Source organism: Elaeis guineensis, chromosome 2 (assembly GCF_000442705.2).
Source record: "Elaeis guineensis isolate ETL-2024a chromosome 2, EG11, whole genome shotgun sequence".
Classification (NCBI taxonomy): Eukaryota; Viridiplantae; Streptophyta; class Magnoliopsida; order Arecales; family Arecaceae; genus Elaeis; species Elaeis guineensis.
Window position 1 is genome coordinate 105821472 of NC_025994.2, and position 24028 is coordinate 105845499.

Here is a 24028-nt window from a genome sequence, read left to right on the forward strand (position 1 = left end):
TATATATATTGTGATATTTTGTATTATAATATTTTTTGTCTAAATTACTAAATTAATCTTAGATGATATTATTATGATATAATTGTATAATAATAATTTTCTTTTCTATATTAATAGGTACATATGATATTGTAGTGTATTATTAAAATTTTATAATAACACCACATTATAATATTAATATTAAAAAATATCATAGTTAATATGAAGCACGAAACATGGTACTATTTTTTTATAATAACATGATGTATGACAATTCTAATGTATAAAATACTGCCATAGAAATATGGAAATTGTAGTATGACTACAATATTAAATACTATATAGACTATAACATTATATCATACTAACATGTTCTAATAATAATTTTATCTCAATATAATAACTTTTAGATATTTGTTATAATATATAAAATGCTTTTTTTAATAATTTTTATATCATAATTAAATTAGTTAATAATTATTACAACATACCAAAATATATTTTGATATTATGGTGGTTATATAATATAATAGATGATGTACAATTAATTTTATGGGTACAACCTGAAAGGGTGATCTGGGTAAAAGGAATAATTCTAAAAGTGGAAATAAGATGTTCTTAATCAGGCATAGCCTATTTAGGTCCATATTGACCTTTGTAAATGGTGTTTGGCTGGTATAGTTAAACAATTTTTTTTTTGTGATAAAGCATGAATGCAGGCATCATCTAACAGTTTAAAAACTTCTGCTGAGACAAGACAAGCATTCCTTGCCAAGATTACATAGGACATTGAAATTTGAAAAACATCGCTGCAGCCAATCACATTTCTGATCATAAATAAGTAAATTACATAAAAAGAAAAGGAAAACAAAAAAAAATAGAAAAGTAGAAGAAAAGGACAAGACTAAGACGAAGGACTGCATGCTTCTTTTCCCCAAAAAAAAAAAAAAAAAAAAAGGAAAAAAAAAGAAATATTGCCTAATGGCCGCAGGTCCCAAATGGCTGCTCTCTGAGAGCCCATGCATGAATGTTCCAAACCCCCTCTATCTTGTCGGCGTCCGCAGAACCATTTTAAGATCATCCATCCCGACCGTGGAACACCTGAACACCATCCTATGAGCCGGATTGGCTTCCACCGCCGGCGGCGGACTCGGAATTCTTTCCCACCTGCACCCATCCCCACTCCCCTTGCCCGTCCTCTCAAACTCGCACAAGAATATATCCTTCCTCGGATCTGCCGGATTATAAACGTACCCGAAACCCGCCATGCTCGCGAACCCGATCGACCACATTCCCCACGAGTACGACCCCTCCTCCTCCTTCCCAACCAATCCATTCACCATCTCCTTCCCCATTCTTCCCACCTCGCTTCCCACCTCCAGCGTCTCGACGTTCACTTCCCACAGCCTCACGCTCTCCGGCCTCCAACCCGAATCCGAATCCGACCCGCAAACCCCAACCAGGACCAGATGGTCGGCGTCGATGAAGCCGACGGCTGAGAGGCACACGGTCGGATCCGGGCGCAGCAGCCGAGTCGGGCCCCACTGTCCGGTCTCCGGATCGAAGCGGCTGGCCCACCCGGCCTGCTTCTCCAGCACGTAGACCGCCCGGTCTGAGGCCGCCACCGACAGCCACGTGGCGGCCGCCGAACCTTTGAAGGCCTCCGGCATCGTCTCCGCCGCCTCCCACCCGCCACCGCGGTGCACCTCGACGGCACAAGGGTCGTCCTCGAATTCGCACGCGCCGCCGGCCACCACGACGACGGCGGGGCCCACGGCGGCGACCACCGGGTCCCGGCGCCACACGCGTGGGGGTTCCAGCTCGCGCCACGTGGCGCCGAAGGGGTCGGCGGAGAGGGCGAGGCGGGAGATGGAGAGGGCGTGGAGGAGGGGAGAGGAACGGAGGGGGAGGGAGAGGCGAGGGGGGAGGCGCGGCACGTGCGGGATGAGGCACCACGCGCGGGAGTGGGGATCGTAGGCGTGGGTCGAGGCCTTGGAGGGGTCGCGGCGGCCCTGGAGGTGGAGGAGAAGCCAGGGGGCGCGGCGCGGGGAGCGGCGGAGGAAGGAGAGGACGGCGCCGCGCCACGCCTTAGAGACGTGCGAGGCAGGCACGAGATCTATAGTGGACACGTGCGAGACGATAGCCTCCAGCACATCTCCATGGAGGGGAGCTTCTCTTTCCTCTTCTTCGCCCTTTCCCTCTCTCCTTCTCATGGTATCGGCTCTCTCTCTCTCTCTCTCTCTCCCCACTATTGCTGGAGCCTGGATGTTTTGAGTACGGTTGGCAGCTAAGAATGCAAGCATTCGGGGACCATAAGTATCTGAAGAGTAAGAGATAATGAGTGTGTCATTTTCCAAAAATCAACTATTCATTTATTGTTTTTTAACAATACGGACGGCTCATACATTAATAAAAAAAAATCAAGCGTTAGGAAGTGGGCCACCAAATGCATGATATAAAATAATCTATTACCTACCGTTAATGATAATATTAAATATAATAATAATAATAATAATAAAGCAACCACTTGGCACCAGCGCTTCGGCAACCGCGAATCGAAGACTTTTTTTTTTTTTTTTGGCCTTCCAATCGCTTTGATCATGCACGTGCAAAGCAGGAACACATACAGACGAGAATTTTTCATCTTCCCGCTTGCTCTGTGGGATGAAATAGAGTCGAGTCCTCAAATACTTTTCTAAAACAATTCTAAATAAATTTTAAAAGTATCTTTTCAAAAATTTGAATGTTTTTAGATTTTTTTTGAATTTTTAAAATTCTTTTTACATGCAAGAAATTAGTTAATGATTTTTTTAAAAATAACTATAAATTCATATTTTTCTTTGTGCAATGGGCAAATATTTTTCTTAAATTTATTAAGAAATGGAGGATAAAATTTCTGATTAGAAAAATTTTTCTAATCAATTTTAACACGTACAGCCTCCTAATATAATTAATGGCTTACTAAAAGAACTCTTTAATTCAATTTCTTCATAAAATAATTGAGGATGGTCCCACTTAAATTTAAAATTTATTTCGGATTATATTTTCCTTTGCATGCACGAAGGAAAATATTTTTGAAAAAAAAAAATGAGCATAGAGGGAAAAATTACAGAAAAGATTTTTTTTTCTCTCTAAGTGCATTGAGAAAATTTTTTCTAAAAGGTAATTTTGTTGTAATTAACAGCTTCCAAAAATAGGTAATGACTTTCTAAAATAATTCCAAATTCGAATTTTTCCCTGTGCGTTTGTGACATTCAAAAAAATTAAGAAGAATCCCATTCAAATTCAAACTTAACTCAATTTTTTTTTAAATTTATTCCTCTGCATAAGTGGATTTAATTAACAATTATAAATCCATTTTTTTGTTTGTTGAATCTCGAGAGCCAATATTTTTTCCTAAAATAATTAAGTGGAGGATAGTATTTTTGAAAGAAAGATTTTTCTATTTAACTCTAATATTGCTTCCAATAATTAATGGCTCTATAAAGATACCCTAAATTCAAATTTTTCCTCAAATAACTAAGAAGAGTCTCTCTGTGTATATGAAGGAAAATATTCTTTAAAGAAAAATTTTTGAAATTAACTTTAACATTACTTCTTAAAATATTGATTTCCTATTTCAAATAATTAAGAAGAGTCTCTCTTTGTCCATTGTTTTCCTCTTTGAACGTGAGGATTTCTAATATATTTACATATATTTAATATAATTAGATAACTTTAACACATTAGATAGCTTTTGTAGATATTTCAAATAATTTTTTTGAATTTTGGAGAGAGGTTATTCTTTCTCTCTCCTTTCCAATTATAATAAATAAAATAATTAAAATAAAATTTTTTATCATTAATTAATAATAACATCCATGAGAAAATTATATAAGAGCTTTCATAGAGAAATTTCAGTCATTAATACCAATTTGAATCATGGATGAGATACTGGCTTTTCTCTATTTTTTTAATTATTTAGAAAATATAATATTAATATAATGATTTATAATAATTAAATAGAAAATTTAATAATTAAATTTCTTGTACATTTAATAATAAATTTTAATAATAGTAGTGCATATTAAGAAATAAAGTTTAATGATAGTCATGCATATATTAATACTAGTATTATTGATACGGATATTCACGCAATGCCCACACACACATATATATGATAGATATCATCATTCCATTAGATCATTAGGTTACTATATATATATATATATATATATATAGCAATGGAAGCCATGAAAGAAAACATCGATCTGAGTCTTTAGGCACGCCATCGCAGTTTATTCATTATAATGTGAGTAATCTTCCTGAGCCGATTTGGACCACGGGGGTAGAGTGAGGAACAACCTTGCCGTACCAATTCGGACCACACGATGGAAGGGTTGAGGGAGGAATCATGTTTTAAACGTTAACGTAGAAAGAAGGAAAAATAAGAAAGAAGGGAAACTACAAAAAAAAAAAAAAAATTCTCCACAATCTGAGTACACACACCAAAAAAAAAAAGAAAAAAATCAGCAAAAAGCATCGAAAACTCATCTGTCATTATAATGTGAGTAATCTTCCTGAGCCGATTTGGACCACGGGGGTAAAGTGAGGAACAATCTTGCGATACCTATTTGGACCACACGATGGAAGGGTAAAGGGAGGAGCTATGCTTTAAAAGAAGGAAAGACAAGAGAGAAGGGGAACTTAAAAAAAAAAAAAAAAAATCTCCACAATCTGAGTAAAAAAAAAAAAGTCAGCAAAAAACATCGAAAACACATTTATGGGTCTATTTTTTTATGAAATTATCTAAAAATCTATATTTATTTAAATAAATATTTATTAGATATTATTTAGATAGAAAAATAATTTATTCATATTTTTTTATGGATGAGAAAGTAACTTCGAAATATGTTATTCATGTTCTTTTGTATTACTATTTTTTTTAAAAAAATTGTTAAAATTTATTTAAATTTTTTTCATAATAATTTTTATATTTTTTTGAGTTTAGAAAAAATAAAGGACTGAAACATTAGACATTGAACGATGGAGATATTAGGAATCAGAATGAAACCACTTTAGAAATAAAATTAAATATTTATTTATTGATAGAAAAATAATTTAATCATTTTTTAAATAGGTAAGATTTATTCTTCATTTTATGTATGAATATTATTTATAAAAAAATATTTATTCATCTTGAAAAAATTGATTAATATTTTTATAATATTTTTTATTAAAGAACGGGACCTACAGAGAAACGACTATCCAGGTTGATCTTTGGTTCGACTGGATTTTCTGTTCTATTTCACGGAGTAACGGTGGGGACAAAGGACAAGACTTTTCTCGTCATGCTGCATGGGTTTCGTCCACTGTTATCCTATAAAAATGACGCCACTGGAACCCTGGCTCAGTTAGCAAACCGCTCGTTTCCGGCAATAAATTAGATGGGTCCCACTTTTTATGTTGATAAAGAGAGGGGAAAAAAAATCATCCACGAAGAACCAGATTGAGTTGATTTCTTCGGACTTTGGTTATTTACTTAGCACCACGGGCTGAAGCTGTATATCTAGCTGACAAAAGCCAATCAGCCTCTTTCAAGCCATATATCAGAATGAATTAAAAAAAAAAAAAATCATTTTTCACGGAATGAACATAAAAGAAGGCCATGGAAGGGCCGTTGTTTCAATTATATAATGATCATCGATGATAATTACTTATTAACGAGCATCGTTTAGGTGATTGCCCTACACTTGTTTTGGGCACGTGTGATGCTTCCAGAAACAAAGAAACGGACGGCTGTGATCCCCACGGTGATCATAATTTTTCTTTTTCTTTTTGGTCTGATATGATATATAGAAGTTTCGCCTACTTTACTGTTCTAGGCTAACGCAGCGCGAGCAATAATTTCTCGGGCGAAAGGGATATGGCGTTTTGTCCAAGAAAAAATAAAAAGAAAAAAAATGACGAGGGCTGACAGCGATGGCACCGTTTCTACGGGAGCATGTGATAGATTGCGTGCAGAGATGGCGATCTCCGTTATCCAGGTGCCTTGCAATTGATGGAAGGGTATTTTTGGATTATTATTGGTTAGCAACCTTCCCGCACTATCTTCAACCACCGCTAGGGAGAGGATTTTTTTTTTTTTTTCGGGAGAAGAGAAGACTTTTCTCTGGAGCCCTGTGCTACCCGAGGAAGGCTTATCATCTCATTTGTCTGCCGCACCAGGTGGTCCCCCATGCCTCGAACAAGAAATTAGGGGTGCTCATTTTGTGGGTTGTATGGTTGGATAGAGACGTCCGCTTAGACCTATTCTTTCTAGTTACTCCTTGATGATAAAATTTGGCCCGACGATCTAGATTTTTTTTTTACTTTTTGACAAAATTATATAGATAGCCATTCAACTTGCACTCATTCAACCTTTCATGGTTTATATTTACATCTTAAATATTTTAATTTTTTTATTAGACTCCAAAAAATTATAAATTGATTGCCAAATATACATTGGAGCTCTAATGTAGTTAATTGCATGTGTGAAATGATTAATGTATCTTCGAATTTAGATTTCCATCAAAACATAACAATTTTTTTTTTATCAAACTAGTAAAGAAATTAGTAAAATTTTATGTCCAAAATTATCTTATGGGACAATTATGTGTTTACAGATCCTTATAAAGGTGAATGATTGGATCACGTTGTAAACAAAATCTAAGTTTTAAGATTTAACTGAAAAAAAATAAAAATTTTGGAGATATAAGTGCAATATATTTTCTTTCTTTTTGGGATTGGAGATAATCATTTTATGATTTGTTTGGTTTGGAGAGCTCCGATATCTATTTTTCTCATTTGCTCAAGGTGATTTTTTTTTTTTTTCAAAAATTTTTGATCTTCTTTTTTTTTTTTTTTTTTTTCTTTCTTTCTTTCGTTCCCTCAATAAAATAAGGATTGATGAGATCAGGTGTTGTTTTTTTTTTAGAGTTAGGAATCATAAGAACTAAAGTTGGAAATTAGACGTGTGTCTTGCCAGAGTCCAACCAGATGAAAGCGAGAAAAAGAAAGGGAGACAGATGCCTAACAGAATCTCCTTTTCCGATTTGCAAATGAAGGCTTTTTGATTTTTCAAAACACCATTCTTGTCTTTTTATCAGAACTCTCCTACGGACTCTACGTCAGCATATACATTAATCTCGGCAGCAAAGCACGTGACTCATATTATATACTATAAATATATTATATTATTTTGGTGGGACCCGTCACCCGGGTCTTTGAGTTATTGGACTAAAGATGATTTGTACTATATACTATAAATATATTATATTATTTGGATGGGATCCAGGTCCTTGTGGGTTGTTTGATCTATCGTGACTCATCCAATATACCATAAATGTATGGCTCCGGATTCTTCGGCTGTTGGATTGAACGTTATTCACATTATATACTATAAATGTATTATATTATTTGGATGGAACCCTGGTCCTTGGGTTGTTGGACCCAACCCTAGGGTTCGGCTACAATATCATCTTATAATCATGACCAAGGCTTTTCCAAAGGGATGCGGTCCCGTACCCAGACCAACTAGTAGAGAGAAAGCAAGGACGTGGTTCACACAGCCTGGTCAAGCAATCGTGCGCCTCAGTGGAATAGGCGTGAATGATGAGCGTTGAAATAACGAAGAAAATATATTTTTGTACCACCAATTTGTAAGCTACTAGAAACAAACTCTTTGGACTTTTAGGATCAAGTAATTTAGTCAACCATCTCAATAAACCTAGCAATTTAGTTAACAATCTTAACAAATCATATTAACAAATCATATAAAATTAAAAAATTTTAGCAGGAAAGCTCAACATTATTTGCCTTTTGGTATCACATGGCCGCATGTGACTTTTAAACTTGCGAACATGATATTGAATCAATTATAGTGAGGTGGAGGTGCATCCACACAAAACAGTCGTGCATCTTACTCAGCAGACAGCTTGGAATGAAAGTGTTGTCGGAGAAGATAAAGAAAATAGCCTGAGAGAGAAAATAAAATCAATCAGGGTCATCCTTCTAGAAAGATTATGCTGAAATAAATGAGCAATAGTTAGAAAAGATGCACCGAAAAAGTTGAATGATGAGAAAAGATAATTGCTTGAAAAAGAAGAATTAATCAAGATGAGGCACCTAGCTAATTGACAGGGACAAAAATTATAATAAAAAAATATACATGTGGCAACATAAACTTGGGCTCCTTGAATATCGTTCATCACTTTGTTTTTCCACATCATATATTACAACATAACAAATTATGCTGATCTCTCCCCAATAAAGATAAAAATGGATCAGATAATATTTGATCCGATCTATTTTCGTATTCAAATATATTCATGTTGGGTGGATGTCTGGCCAGAACACCACTTTCCAAGATCTTTTCAGTACCACGCGATGTAGCAGGAAGAAAGAAGAAACAAAACAAAAGAAAAACAATCAAAATACGTGGATCAACCACAAAAGGACTCGCCTCCACGGGGCATGCAAACTTCACTATGAAAAAGAAATTTTACAAGAGGAGACCTCACCCTCAATCCTTGTACACCCAATTCTCTCTCACCTGAAGTTTCCCTCACAAAAGCTCTCTCTCTCTTGAAGACCCCCCTGAACCCCTGAAGTGCCTGGCGACCGCTGTCCAGAAGCCTCCTGCTCCTTCTCTCTCAGCACTCTCGCCTCTCTCTCTCTTCTCGAGTTTGTACGGGCTTCGTACGGTGCAAATCCGAACCACATCTTCTTTGTTCGTCACAGGACCTTTTTAAAGGGTTAAACAGGATTTAAACCTAATTAGATTAGGTTTAAAAGTCCTAAACAAGCCAAATCAACCTCCTGAACCGTCGGATTGTCACCGAAAATCACCGGAGCCCTCCGATCGTGCTTCGGTCCACGGAATAGTACCGTAGACCGCGAGAAACGCGTAGGAAACGCCCATGCGGTCCACAGGCCCCGCCGTGGACCGCCGCCGCACCGCTGGTCGCCGGCGGTCCTCCACCACCTCGAATATTGTGTCGACTTTAAAATGTTATATCTCCTCCATCCGAGCTCCGTTTCGGATGATCTTAGTCTCGTTGGACTTCGTTTTTCGCCGCGAATCTCGCTGTGGGCTGAATCTCGAGGTGTCAAATCCTAACAATTTGGATATGAATAAAAATTTGAATATTCAATAAATATCTATATCTGTTTAAAAAAAATAAATATAGATATAGATAGACAATGATCCAATCTATTTGTCATCTTATTTAATTTTATATCTCATTCATAAATTTTTAAGAAAGATAAATATTATATTAATATATTATTAATTTAATTTATCACCTACTTAGTAATATATTTGGCTCCACTGTCATAAAATTTAATCTATTTATATTTATATTTTTAATATTCAATTTATATCTAAATTTATTTAAAATAAATTATATAAAAATTTTTACATTCGATTAAAGTTTCGCACTCTTCTCGATCACTATTGGCATAACCAGCCTCCACAAAGTGCTTGTTGATGGCGCATCGATGCCGCTCAACAAATTCGATCACCAATCTCCCCACCACGTTGTTGTCGGCTTGTGACAAGATGAAGAATCCATCCCTTGGTAGGCCTCAACGAGGGTCACCACATCACAAAACGATGGCATCGGCCGACCGCTCTTTCCTCCACCCCACTTCATTACGCATGACCGTAGAACTGTTGGCCACCGGTGACAAGGGATATGGAAGAGGTGGCCCTAGCTCTCTATCATCCCCATTCCATAGGGCATCTGGGAGCGCCTCCACAAGATGGGCGGAGGTGTCACTGCTGTAGGTGGAGGAAGACGATCTACCGAGGATTCCTATACGGGGCCAGATTAATTTGGATATATAGATTGAGTAGTAGCTTGTCTTGGAGATTAGTAAAATCTAGCAGACGTCGGATGATCAGTGTTCTGGATATGAGTGTTTCCATTTCCTGGGTTTGGAACATCGAGGTTAGAGGAGATGATGTTCGGTAGAATGGAGTTCCTTCTTGTGCCTATGCTGGTGGTGGCCATCATGTGAGGTGACGAGGTCGGTCACGTCCCCAGGAACAAGCGAGTTGATAACATCCTACTCCTTCTGGGGGTCGAAAATGGTGATCTTGGTGTATTCGGAGGTGGCAGTGCAGTCGGATCTACAAGAAGAGGAGTTGCAGCGGTAGGAAGAAGGGTGGCCGGAAGTGGCACCATTCTGGCTGTCAAGGGATCAAAAGACGATGCTAGCATAGAACGGGGGATCGAGGAAGGAGGAAGAAGAGGAGGCGATGGAGAAGGAGGAGAGAGGAGAGCACTGCTGTCGGCGGCAATGAAGAGGGAAAAGGACATGGGACTCCATGCAATAATTGGAGGGGGCATCGAAGAGGACGAAGCTATCCATCTTCTCTAGAGGCGGTGATCTGAAACCCAAGGTGGGTCTTCACACCCATCATCATATTCTAAACGATATTAAACAATTATTTGCTTGAAAAAAATTTTGGGTCTTGGGCAGGAGGACGAGAGGGGAAGAGCGGTGGAGACTCGACAGAGAAGGCGGGGGGGTATGGTACGGTACGCTGGCGGTGAGAATGAGAGAACCATGGTCCAGAGGGGCATGTGGTGTTGGGGGAAAGCCAAGCTCCGGTGTACACTTTATCATAATTTTTTCTCTTTTTATATAATTCATTCGATGCCACCAAATTTAAAAATCATATAGAGTCACATGACACTGAACCCGATAACTGTAATTCTCTAACTGTTTTATAATTTATCAAAATTATTGACTAAATTGCTGGATTCATCAAAATTATTGATAAAGTTCACCAACTCGATTGTTGGTAGCCTAATAGTTGATGATCCTTTGGAAACGAAAGCAGTCCTGTACCCAAACTAGCCATAGAAGAAACAAGAATGTTGTTCACGACTAACAACATGTCGAGCAATTATCTCCCCCCCCACCTCCCCCCACCCAAACCTTAAATGGAAGGAGAAAAAATTATTGGTTAAATTAGATTCATCACGTCATTTTAACCAGTTGAATCAAGACTCAACATGTCGTGGGCATTAATAGTGAGGAAAAAATAGTCAATTGAAACCAACAAAGAGAACCAATCATAATTTTTCTTGTTGAACTATTTCAGTTCGTTCATCGTCTATTTTTTTTATGCGATTTTTTGTTAATCAAACCGTCGTTTCTCTTTAGGTCCATTTCTTTTCCCACCTCCACTACTGTTGCACCACCAATAACGCCAAATGGCTCCACCGCCTCCATTCCTGCATTCTCCTCCCTCTCTCTCCCCCTCCCCTTGCTACCAACATCCACCCCAACTCCACCGACCATCCCTATGCTCACTCCGATCCGTCATTCACAAAATCCAAAGGAAATCCCCCTTTTGAGCCCAGCTTTAATTTCTCTTTCTTCTCACAATGTGGCTCTCTTGCTCTCCATTTCAGGCAAGTAGAATCCTTCCGGCAGCGAGCTTTGTTCAAACCCAAGGACAATGATTGGTGTTGCCCTCGTCCCTAACCAATTACTTGATCGACAAATGCCGATGGTGCTTTGGCAACTGGCAATTAGACTGGCAATGACTAGTTGATTGCAGCTCAAGTTTTAGCCGTAATGCCCTCGATGGCAAGGATGGCGCTATTTATGTGGTCACCGACTGCTCAAATCGTGACTCGATGCACCCAACCCTAAACATCCCTTACTACGTTGCCGTTGTGGAGGACCCCTTTGGATTGTCTTCACTGGCAACATAACCATTCGCCTCAACAAAGAGCTCTCTGTCAATAGCTTCAAGACCACCGACGGCCAGGTGCCAACATCCACATCACCGTCGGTGCCTCCATCATCCTCCTATATCTCTCTCAAGTCATCCTCCACAACCTCCACATCTACCACTTTGTCCCCACCGGCGAGGCGAACATCCGCTCCTTTCCGACCCACTATGATTCGCACAATCGATCCAATGGTGACATCTCCATCGATAATGGGCACAACCTTTAGATGAACCATTGCTCCTTGTCCTATTGCACCGATGGCCTAATCATTGCCATCATGGGCTCCACGACCACCATCATCTTCAACAACTACCCCTAGCACAATGAGGGAAAAAGAAATTGCTGATTGATTTTTTTTTTTTGTTGGTTTTTACCGATGATTTCTACTTTTCACTATCAATTCTCATGTGTCAAATCTTAGTTCAATTGGTTCAAAAATGACATGATAGATCTAGTTTAACCAATCCAATGAAATGGAACAAGGTGCAAATGTGCAAATGACGAGCGTTGAAATAATTGTACCTCCCTCGTCCCGCATTTCAACAACTACATCTTAAACTTTGCAACATTCTTTTTTATTAATTTGTATTGCTTTTACAAATTATTTACTTATCAGCTAATTTTGTATTCTATTTCTTTTTTGTATATTGAATTTGCTTATAGATGGTTTGTGTATGCCTCCTACCACTTGTTTAGTTTTTCTTTTTTATTGTCTAATTGGGACAATCAAACTATATGGGAGATGTTTACTACTTTATTTAAAGAAGTTAAATCTTTGTTAGTGTTCAATATCTTAGATGAAAAATCTTTGTTTGTTCTACCAAAAAAAAAAAAATCTTTGTTCTATGGCATCAGTGTGGTGATATCAGTGTATACAAAGTGTTGGAAACAAGAAGGAAGTATCAAAGGGATTAACTTGAGAGTGGAAGCCGCAATAAGCGACATTTCTTGCATATACCTGGATATCCCCATGCAATTTCCAAGAAGAAGATATATTTCCTGATAAATGGGTATTCTCTTCTGCAACTTCTGATCTTCCTACGGTGTCAAGAAGGGTTAGTACATCATGTAAACGGTTACAAACAAAAATAATGGTCTAGACTTGACAGTATGCTAACAACTAATCAATAACAGAGAAGCACTCCAACCAAATGCTCCAGAAGTTATGCAATCCTTTGACCATACAAGCAGCCCAGAAGCAAGTCCAATGTGTGCGGATACATTACGAAGTGTTATTTCTACAGCATGCCGAAATTGCTCAACTCCCCATAAAATATTATTTCAGAATAAAACTTTGTTAGTAAAGGTTTTTGCAGTTCTGCATTACATGAAGCCCCACTTTAAGTCATTACAAGCATAGACAATGCAGGAAACAGTATATAACACAAAATACATGTTAAAACCTACTTAACTGAACATAATAGATTTCCTCAAACCACAAGAATTTAAAAAAAAAAAAAAAAAAAAACAATCCAAACAGCATATTTTGCAATAGAAGCAAAAAAAATATCCCATGGCGCAAGTGTGAGTTTTAAATAAAAGGAGCAAGAAAAACAGGATGAAACAGATGAAATGATTATTTTTGAAAAAAAAAAAAAAAATCAACTGGAAGACCAGGGAATGCTCATATATGTTTTCTCGAAATAGAGAGTTTTAGGAGAACTTGTATGGAGAAAATTAGTTTTGCAAATATATTCTATGGAAAACGGACTTGCCCATGACTAAATCTTGGCATATAGCTGAACAACTTTGCAAAAGTTCAAAACAGAGTATACGAATCCCAATTTTGTCAAAAAACTAAGATCTGAGAGGAGAAAATGTCCTACTTTTCTAAATGAACCAAGCATAAGCTGAATGTTCCCACTCTCTATCAATGCAAATACTCTTGTCATGCAATTCAGTGGCTCACCCATAAGACTGTTAAAAGGGAAACAAAATCAGGATGAATCACACTACAAGTTAAGAAATAAGAATTTACAGGCGTCAGTAAGAGCTATCATCACGAACTGATCAAACTCAACCATTCAATTTCTCAACTGTGCTCTGTGGTCTCAGTAAATTTGAGATTACAAGCACAACTTAACTGCTTCAACCACTGAATGTTAAAAATATGAAGAAAAAGGAAAGGACAAAACAAAATCCAGTCAAATTATTCTGATGATTTGTTCCTCAAAGCTTGAGTTTAGGTGTATCCTTCTTGCAGTAAAGCAACTATATGATATTTTGACAAAAGCATTAACCGTAAAGTGAGAAACATAATATCCTCCAATAATTGACTCAATGTCAAGCAGCCTCCTTGCGTTTAATAAGTATACTTGTTTTATTAGGAACCACAATATCCTCCTCAAACTGCATAAGATACTTCAGAGAATGAAAAGCCTCTCAAATCATATCAGAGTTAGCAGGGAACTAATCCCAGGCAAATATGATTTTTAAAGGAAACTCATTTGGTATTCATCTGTGAAGATCATTTAAGAAGATAGTCAAACAAGCTAGTATAGTCTCAATAGAAACTGACTTCCTACTTGAGTAGTGATTTCCTTATAACTGAAAACTCTACTGACAATTTTTTTTATATAGTCTTACCCAAATATAATAAGACTTACCCACATATAATAAGAAAGGCTCTGTAGATACCCTTTGTCCGAACCCATAAATTGTAATTTTTCGGGTTTGTTTCTCTTGGTCACTGGTAAAGTCCAAATTGCTTTCCTTGTCTGGTTACACCCTTCTGTAAATGCAGCTCTCTCCATATCCATTATCCATTCAATGACTAAGAAGAAGAAAGGAGAGTGATACACAAACTAAGATACGGAGTACATTTATCAAATCAGATCTGTTCATCAAATGCTCCTTCTGAATACACTACATGCGTATCCACTCCAAAAATATCCTAATTAAAGGATCACGACTATCCATTAAATACTTCTTCCTCTTTGATACAGCATGCATTCATAACTAGCTCGAGGGGGGAAGAAAAGCTGATGCACTAAGTGAACTTGAATAATGATAAGTTGAGAACTTTATATCCATACATATCATATTAATGTCCACTAACACAGTTCACATATGAGAAGTACGTAAACAGCAGTCATTCTACAAATTCATTTGGTTTGTTTTCTGTTTGGTCTTTAATACCTTCGCAACTGCACACCATATATTTTATTAGCAAATTAGCTACCAAACAGAAACCTTAGAAGATGCTGATAATGGTTGCAGAATCAATATAGCTAGACTAAAATTAACCATTTTGTAAAGTCATTGATATGCATATCTTTTTGAAGCATATTGAAGATAAGTATTATAAAGTCGTCTGTCCAAAATCTACTAGATAAACAATCAAATTAATCATTTCAAGAACTTTAAAAGACCTACAAAAGTAGCAAAAGGTCCGAAACATGGTACATAAAAGCATGGAATCCTATCTGATGGATTTGGTTGCAGTTAGACACCTTATCTTATTAAGAAAAAATGCTTTTTCAGGAAATAATATCATAACAACTACCAGTAAATGGTAAAGCCAGACATTTATATCGACAATAGCAGAATGATACCTTTATAGCTGCACTAGACATGCTCAAGCTTTGGTATGCAAGACCAAGTGCCTGGCTGCCTGCAATGATACAATTTGTAATTTTAGGAATATATTGACCCAAACAAATCAACAATAAAACAACTAGTTAACACCAACGCACCATGTATTTCCCACAAATTGGCGCATGCTGGATAGTTTTGTATTGCATGCTGAAGGCTTCGTACTGCGTCTGGTCATTTCTTTTGGTGGACCTGAAAAAATTGCATGACCATAATGTATTAGACTGACAAAATTTCTCTTTATGGTAAATGAGAAATTTAGTAAAATAAAATGTAAATAATCAAAGGAAGGGTGTTTTACATTGCGCTCCAGTGGGAACTGGAATACCTCCAAGGGTCTCCTTTCTTGATTATAGCTCTTTTTCCTTGATTACACTATGGAAATGCAAGCAGGAAAAAAAAGGGTAGTAACACCACCAACAAACTAATGATACGAATTGAATGATCACATAACAAAAGGAAAATGAAACCAATGATCAATATATATAAGGACCTGCAGGTGTCCTCATCTCCTACACGCCTAAAAAGCTCTCGGGGACTTCCTAGATGCCTCCTTACGCCAAGCCCTCTCCAAAATTTCTTTTCCTTCTTCATCCAACAAACCACACAGCACCTCCTGAAGGCAAAAGAGGAATAAAAACGACAACAACATCAACAACAGCGATTTAAAACACGAAAGCACCAAAAGACGCTAACTTTAACTCTATTTGTTGGAAGGGAAACTCTAATTCACTCACACCGACTTCAGAATCATCAGGATTCAGGGACACAGCCTTCTGGTAGCACTTGGAAGCCCTCTCTGCGTCCACCGAGACCTGGTTGTAGTGTACCCTCGGAAACGAAAGGCGGCAGCTTCGCACAGGCCAAGAAATGCTCGGCTGCCTCCTCTGCCTCTATTCCTTTCCAACCCTGAAAAAAATAAAAATCTATGAAATGCAGCAAAAAGAGATCAACTCGAGAGAGAAGAGATTGGAGGCAGATTGTAGTGGTGGGTGGGGTTGTTCGGATAGGGTTTGCTGCAGTTGCCGAAAGAGACGCTCTTCCATCTGCGAGAGAAGAGAGGAAACGAGGGTTAGAGAAGTGAAGCGTATAAGAGATAGAAGAGAGAAGATTGGGTTGCGAATCGAAGAGAACCGGCAGGGCATCTGGGCGACATCGCCTGGAAGGAAGAGGAAACCGCGAGATAGGAAAACAAGAAGTGGAGGGAAAAAATATTATGAAAAGAGGAAAAGACCGGCGAGGATGGAGTGGAGCGAAGGTTTATTTATTTATTTTCTTTATTTTTTTAATTTTTTTTAATTTTTGAAAATTATGCGTATAGAACGAGGGTTTGCGTTTAGTTTTTGTCCTCGGCGCAATAACAGCCGAAGAGAAATAACATCAAGAGACTCAAGACTTGCTTATTGTGAACAGCTTGTTGATTGTAAAGAGTCCGTATATCCAGCTAACGTTATTCAGGTCTATAGAGGCTTCAATTAATCTATCTACATTAGGAGCACCAACATTAAACCTATATATGCAACTAACATTAATTGTTCGAGACATTGAAGCTGAATATTGTTTTGCTATGCATTTAATTCTGGATAAATTCAATTCAAACACAATCAGTTCAACAGATATTGTTCTGTATGCAATGAACACACACTATTTTATCGTTCACTAACATTTGGTTTATATTTCAGTTTACAACTAACATAGAATGTTCAGCTGAACATTCAATTCATAGTTTACAGTTCAATAATAGAGATCACATTTACCGTCACGAAACAAAGTGAAGCGTATTACGTTTTGCCTTCTATTGAACAAACTCAGATCCATGCATGAACAAACTCATTTTTGTGTTCGTTGAACCAATATGCACTAAATCGTTCGACAGACATAGCAAGTACATTAATTGTTCATGGCATTTACATTCATAAAACATGAACGGGAATAACATTATGCTCATATCCATACATGAAAATGATAATGTTTACACTCACAAGACATTTATAGTATGTTTAGGGATTTCAAAATCTCTCAACTATCCAAAATCTAAACCTGGGTTCATGCGGTAACAATTAAAACCACGAATATTGACTTCTTGACAGTAAACTTGGAGAACCGTCAGCAACCTATCAATAGTACCAATCATTCTTTTCTATTTTGACTCGATATAGGATGCCTATATGATATCTTTTGGTGTGCTTCGAATTGATATAGTACTATCTCTTATGTGACCACCTCTTCTAATACTAAACTTGAGTCTCTTCCTCTCCTACGTGTCACCTAGAAAATCAATTTTAATCACCATATGTATCATATTTATAGACTAAGAAGCCCCAAAGTTCATGGAAGATGAGGCCCTTCCTCTAGCGCCAATATTGCAGTCGGACTTATGGCTCGGTACGTGAAGTATTGTCCTCTTTGACTCATGACCATCTTTAGGCTTCAGTAGGCCTTGGTCATTAAGAGTTCACAATTTTGCTCTTTAAAATGTACCTCACATGGGAAGGATGGTCCCTTCCTATATAAGTTAGACTTTTTTTTGACTCCAACTAATATGGAATTAATGATGCCCTTTCTTCTATACCACAACACTGGTAATAAAGTAATTCACCGTAGCATAATCTTGATTTTGTTGTTCGATTTTGATATGCTGGAGATAGTTGCTGTGCTTCCTCAATATTTTATATATGGGAGAAAGGCAATTTTTCTTATTTTATTCTCACTAGATGATTTCTTTTCCTCTCAAGTTTTGTGGTTTCAAAGGTTGTCTGAGTTGATTTTTTTCCTTCTTTTATATCTTTAAGTTCGGCTATGTGTGCAATGATTTTTTTTCTTGCTTCTCTGAGTCCCTTTTTATTCTGTTAGGTGATTTTTTTTCTACAGCTCAACTAAACCTTAATCCTAGACTAGTTGGGTCAACTAAGGTGATACTTTTTTTTTCTCTTTGTTTAAGTATCACCAAAAAAGATAATTTAAGTAGTTAGTGACTTGGTGTTGCTTCATAGTTTAGCAAAGCACATCCTGTCACTCCAGCTCCATTTCAAGCAATGGCAAGGCGTTCTGATTTGTATGGTAGCATTTTCTATATAAAATAATTACATCTATCTTTGCAAAATATGAGTCATATATCAAAGCGCTAACACACCCTCCGCGGCGCCACAAATGTCAAATGGAAATTGATAAAGTAAATAAAATGATCTCACGATTTTGTATGATTGATGACTCTTCTAATGTGCGAAGTAGTTAGTAGAAGTGGTTGATGAACATAATATGCATGCGACCTTTTCCATGTCGTAGTACCACCAAATTGGCTACAACAATTGTCATGTTCCCAACTTGAGTACCTCTGTCAAAACTACCATTCTGTCGTGGGTTTCTCTTCCAAATATCAAATAATAGAATATCACCGCCATTTGCCATCTTCCAAGATACCAAGATGGCAACCTGTTGTATTTTTCCGGCAATTTGACTTTATGATTATAACTTGATTGCCTGAGCTGGCCCAAAGAACATGTAAAATACTCCATTTTCTGAGTCTTCCTGTATACCTTTTCAATTAGAAGAATCAAGAACTAGAGTAGGTTGAAGGAGTGCCGTGTGACTGATGCATGTTGGTGAGACTTTTGGAAAAATCTTATGACAATTAATATACTTGGCAATATTTTACTGATTTAAATGTTATGAAGCAAGGGCTTCCCATTGCATCAGAAGTCTTGCCAAAATGGGAATACAAAGTTGGCCATTGGTTCAAAGGTAGTGAGAAAGCAAAGAGGGTCCTACACATCAGAAGTTTTGCCAAAATAACGATAGAAGGTTGGCAATGTAGTATAACTAGGAAAACTACAGATTGTTTAAAATATATCAATGAACCATAGGAGAAAGACATGATGGAAAACCAGTTGTAAGTATTTCATCATACGCAACAATGACTTGTTAAGACCCGAGAGAGTTGCTGTATTTGGATTTTTGTAAATGGATCGGAATAAGGGGCAGACATAGGAATACGTACACGGAAAATGAACTAATTTCACACGGATTAATTTGACCAGGTATTGAACGATGACTAACAGTATAAAGATTACAGCAAATCCCACTTCGGTTGGATAAGTTTTGGTTGTAATCTCTCTCTTTTTTTGAGGGAATATATAGTACTCATCTTTATCAAATTAACTGATTATTCTGATAGAGTCCGGATTCTCTGTTACCATTATCCTTTCAGGTGCTTTAATCTTGAGTTGTCAATGCAATAAAAGCAGCTACTTTCCGTGTATGTGTGTGCATGAACGAGGAAGGGAGGAAATTAAAAATCTACAAATCTATTACTGTCAAGAAATATTTAAAAATCTACAAATCTATACGTTAATTCCATTCCCTTTGCCTCGTCCTCAAGTTTCACGGCCTCCGACATTCTTGGCACGGTCTCAAGTAAACTGATCTTTGATCAGTCTATAGATTTCCTTGAAAAGGATCAGCTGGTGCAACTTCATTAAAGAACGACTGTACTCTAGCTTCGTTGTAAAGCTTGGATATTGCTACTTCATGCTGTTGGAAAAACCGGCATCGTTCACTGTGTTCAGCCAGGTAAAGGGACTGACAAGAACCATGAAAGAAATTATCATGCAATGTTTCATTTGACTCAAGATGTTTCTGAATTTAATTATTTATTAATAGGTTGCTTCAGCTTGAGTTCCCTGAAAGACTTCACATTCCATGAAGAATTTTGCTATTTAAATTCTTAAGATCTTTGTAAGATCCTCACATCTGGCAGCTGTGACAATCTAAAATGCAGGCTTCTACGACTATGGTTTCTGCTATCACTTCCACAGGTTAGCATTAGTTAAAATAGCAAAGAAGGTAAAAAGTAGCCAAGTGTACCTTAAAGGATGAGTGAAAATACTTAGGACTCCGCGGTAAGCATAACGATGCCTGTCCTCTTCCTATCTTCCATCCCGCTTATTCAATCCTTTCTTCATACCATTTCTGCTCATGTTTTCTATATTTCCTTTCTGTCATTTTTCATTATCTTAATGGAATTGGGTGGTTATGCCTACATTCTGTCAAACACTAAATTAGTAATTAAATGTTGTATTTATGGATTAAAAGACATTGCCTTACACCTCTTATTGAATGTGGAAAATGTGTTAGCTGGGTTTTATCAGTAGGAGCTCTGCATCGTTCTGGTCCTTCTTAAAGGTTTATTTATGTCACCAAACCAAATATGCCAACCTGCAGCATTTACTGGTGGAACGAGTAGTGCAAACAGAACAGAGAGATTATTTAAAGTTAGTTCTGATCACTCATGTCACCTCATTTTAATCAACTTTCATGAAGAAATGGGACCTGTTCTTCACGTACACTCACTGCAGTCATAAATTATTGTTACATACTGAATATTAGAAAGAGAAAAAACAAATGCAAAGCTCAGCTGTTGGGTGTGTATGTGTGTGTGGGGGGGTGTTGTTGTATGTTGGAGCATACTGAAGAAGAAAGCCTACTGCTTTCTTCTCAGAGCTAGAAAAAGAAAGCCATGAATTAGGGAGTTAAAAAGGGGAAAACAAATGCCTCTATCTTCTCATTCTGTAACATCTAAACCAGAGGAACACAAAACAGAGGATCCTATATCCACATATGAAACTCAGCATCACACCCAGATTGCTCCACCTCTGAGACTCCTCGATCCCCTGCTGCCTCAAGAACATTCCTCCATCAAGGACACATCCGTCTTCCTCTCTATCCAAGCATTCCTGCCTTCCCCTCGGGCCACCATACTCGCTCGCGACAAAAGCCTCAAATGGATACTTAAACAAGCTCAGGTAGTGCATGAAGATCCAATACCTGGGTATGTTCTGCTTCGCTATGAAATAGCCTGAGAAAAGGAAGAACGAGCCCATAAGCCCGGCAATTATCGAGTTCCCCATTATGAAATTGGGCACAAGCGCACTGAAGCATGCGACGAATGAGTTGGCCATCAGCATCACCAGCCAGACCACCAGAGAAAAGTAGAGAAACCCATCCATTTCCTTCCTGAGTCCCACCAGCCAATACACTGGAGCGGAGTAGAGAAGAGCAGCTGCCAGAAGAAAAGGCATGAAGACGAGGGCATTGGCTATCACATAGGAAGAAACCCTGTAGGCCCCTCTCGAGGTCTCTCTTTGAAGGGTCCTCCTTTCCCGCAAGAAGATGGGCAGGCCTTCTGTCGTCGAGGACAGAAGGAAGGTGAGGCTGAAGGCGAAGAACCCGACCCTGGCTTGCAGGTTAGCTACGTTCATAAATATCGTTCCAAGCCCGAAGCCAGCCACCACCGATTGGATCATTCTAGCTGCGAAGAGCTGCCTGGTTCTCGCGACATTCTTAAAGAACCTCTCGGTGAGGATGATCACCTCCCCGCACCGCGAATTGGCGTAGAAGATGCGGTCTTCTTTGGCACCAGACTTGGGAATTCCGATCACCTCTTCTGCTGGAGGTGTCGATTCTAAAGCCGCCAGAGTGGCAATGGCATCCATGGCAAACTCCAGCACGTTGACGTGGGGTGGAATGCAGTGGCCAGCCTCCTTTAGCCGGCTCTCCAGAAGGCGGATCGTCCCCTGGTGCCGGACGGTCCCGTCGGAGATGAGCACGACCTGGTCGAAGAGCTCGAGGATCCGAAACCCCGGCTGATGTATGGTGAGGACGATCGTCTTGCCCTGGAGCGCGGCCATGGACTTGAGCAAGGTGATGACGTGGAGAGCTGAGACGGAATCCAGCCCCGACGTCGGCTCGTCGAGCAGGAGCACGGCCGGGTTGTGCACCAAGTCGACGCCGATGGACACCCGTCGCCTCTCGCCGCCCGATATGCCACCTGTCCTCGATCGGGCTACATGGGCCACTCCCACCTCTCTGACGAGCTCCCTCACTCGGGCGGCGGACTCGCGGCTGGTGGATTGGAGCCTCAGCCGGGCGCTGTAGGTGAGACACTCCTCGACGGTCAGCAGCGGGAAGAGCGCGTCGTCCTGGGTGACGTACCCGGAGACTCTCCGGAAGCGGGAGACGTCCATCTGGCGACCGTTGACGAGGATCTCACCGGAGACTCTGCTCGGGTGGATCATACCGGCCAGGATGGATAGCAGTGTGGTCTTCCCGGCGCCGCTGGGGCCGACGATGGCGACGAGCTCGCCAGGCGGGGCCTCGCAGCTCACATTCTTTAGAATGACTCTGGAAGTGCTGCTGCCGGCCATGCCGTAGCATTGCTGGTGGGCATTCACTGGGCGTGCCGGCAAATTGTAGGACAGCGACTTGGTCTCGATCCGGTATCCGGGTCGCCGGCCTCCATGTCTCGGCGACGTCACCGGCAACTCCATGGAAGACGAGGAGGAGATCGATCTAGGATGGCGAGCGTAGGTGATGAGAATGGGATTAAGGAAAGAAGGATGTGAGAGGGGAGGTGAGATGCGGTGTGTGTGAAGGCGGGAGGCAGGAGGAGATGAGCTGACCCACCAAACTTGCACTCTTATTGTTCATCTCATGCGAAACAGTAATCGAGCATACTTTGGCCTCCTTTCTCGTGTGGATTTCTCTCTGTGGCTCTGGTACAGCGAATTCATTGTATAGGCGCAACTCATCAGGGCGTGGTTGCCTCATTGGACCTGAACCGAATATTTGTTGCACTTTTTGTGAGGCAACCACGCCCTGATGAGTTGAGATAATTTGATTTCTATGCTATGGGTTCCCCGGTCTGGAAGCTATAAGGTTTCAGCATGTGGTGGGACTCGCAGGATAAGGATGAAGGGAGAACAAAAGGACAGAACGAGGTGGAGTACGTGCAACCCCTTTTTGGTAAGCTGAAATTTTGACCGATTGTGCGTTGGGAGTTTGGTTGGGTTGGACGGGGGGCAGGCCTCACCCTCACCCGTCTCTCCCTAACTGTCACCGCCGGCCCTGGACGGCTCCAGTAGAAAGGCGTTTGCAAGGGCAGTTTTGGTCATCTCACCAACTGCTGATGGCCAGAGGAATTTGCCGCTGGCATATGGAGATGGAGGGCCAATAGATATTGCGTTGGAGAGATCTGAAGCATCTGATGACGAGTTAGGTGTTCTTCTCTTTTTGCGCAAACAATAAGGTGGACTTTATTAAGCACGTGGCCTTCCATCATTTGTTAATTGTCAGAGATAGACTTTTTTTTTTTTTTTGAAAAAATTATTGCATGCACCAGGTGCAAGTGAATCAGGACAAATACCGGAGCAATTGCACCATGGATAGCATGCGATCGAAAATTGATAAAATATAAGAGATTAAGCAGCGTGCTTGCAATTTAGAGATTTGATGCCGTCTAATTACACCCGGTGCATGCAATTTAGAGATTTTTTTTTTGGTAACAAGGTATAATAGCAGTCGGTGTTTAATAGCTTTTTGATATTTTATTTTATTTATAATTACATTTAGGGCATGCTTGGCTTGAAAAAATTGGAATCCAAAATGAGAATAAAATAATTTCAACTCTAGTCATTTGGTTGGAGGCTGTTCATTCCTTTTCCAATTTCAAAGGAAAATAAAAATATATCTCAACCCCCTAAAATTTAATCCATACTTTTTTTTGATATTCAAATCACATCTCGATTTGAATCATAAATCAAACATGTTGGAGGATATACAGTCATTTCGATTTCCAAACAAATTCATTCCTTCTTTGAATCTGGTTCTGATTGTGAACTTAATGT

At 39.1% G+C, this 24028-nt stretch overlaps 2 protein-coding genes and 2 long non-coding RNA genes across 5 annotated transcripts; 1 reads left to right on the forward strand and 3 right to left on the reverse strand.

The window, feature by feature from the left end:
* Positions 1–706: 706 nt before the first annotated feature.
* Positions 707–2270, reverse strand: LOC105046311 (F-box/kelch-repeat protein At1g23390). Its single transcript, XM_010924872.4, has one exon. It carries the CDS (start codon positions 2190–2192, stop codon positions 1023–1025), a length of 1170 nt encoding a protein of 389 aa, XP_010923174.1. The 5' UTR covers positions 2193–2270; the 3' UTR covers positions 707–1022.
* Positions 2271–7694: 5424 nt separating this feature from the next.
* On the reverse strand, positions 7695–16708 carry LOC105046321 (uncharacterized). 2 transcript variants are annotated; one of them, XR_832244.4, is made up of 8 exons: positions 16482–16706; positions 16085–16393; positions 15841–15963; positions 15649–15722; positions 15449–15539; positions 15308–15366; positions 12712–12791; positions 7695–7974 (listed from the first exon to the last, which is right to left on the reverse strand). It is a non-coding gene; the product is annotated as an uncharacterized lncRNA (long non-coding RNA). The 2 variants fall into 2 exon arrangements; XR_012139002.1 differs by lacking the exon at positions 7695–7974 and adding an exon at positions 8403–9114 and having other exon boundaries at positions 16482–16708.
* LOC140855778 (uncharacterized) lies at positions 9328–10654 on the forward strand. The gene is made up of 2 exons (XR_012139003.1): positions 9328–10405; positions 10486–10654. It is a non-coding gene; the product is annotated as an uncharacterized lncRNA (long non-coding RNA).
* Positions 16709–19982: 3274 nt separating the features above from the next.
* Positions 19983–23516, reverse strand: LOC105046327 (ABC transporter G family member 10-like). Its single transcript, XM_010924889.4, has one exon. The coding sequence runs from the start codon at positions 22670–22672 to the stop codon at positions 20900–20902; it is 1773 nt and encodes a 590-aa protein (XP_010923191.1). The 5' UTR covers positions 22673–23516; the 3' UTR covers positions 19983–20899.
* Between the last annotated feature and the right edge of the window lie 512 nt (positions 23517–24028).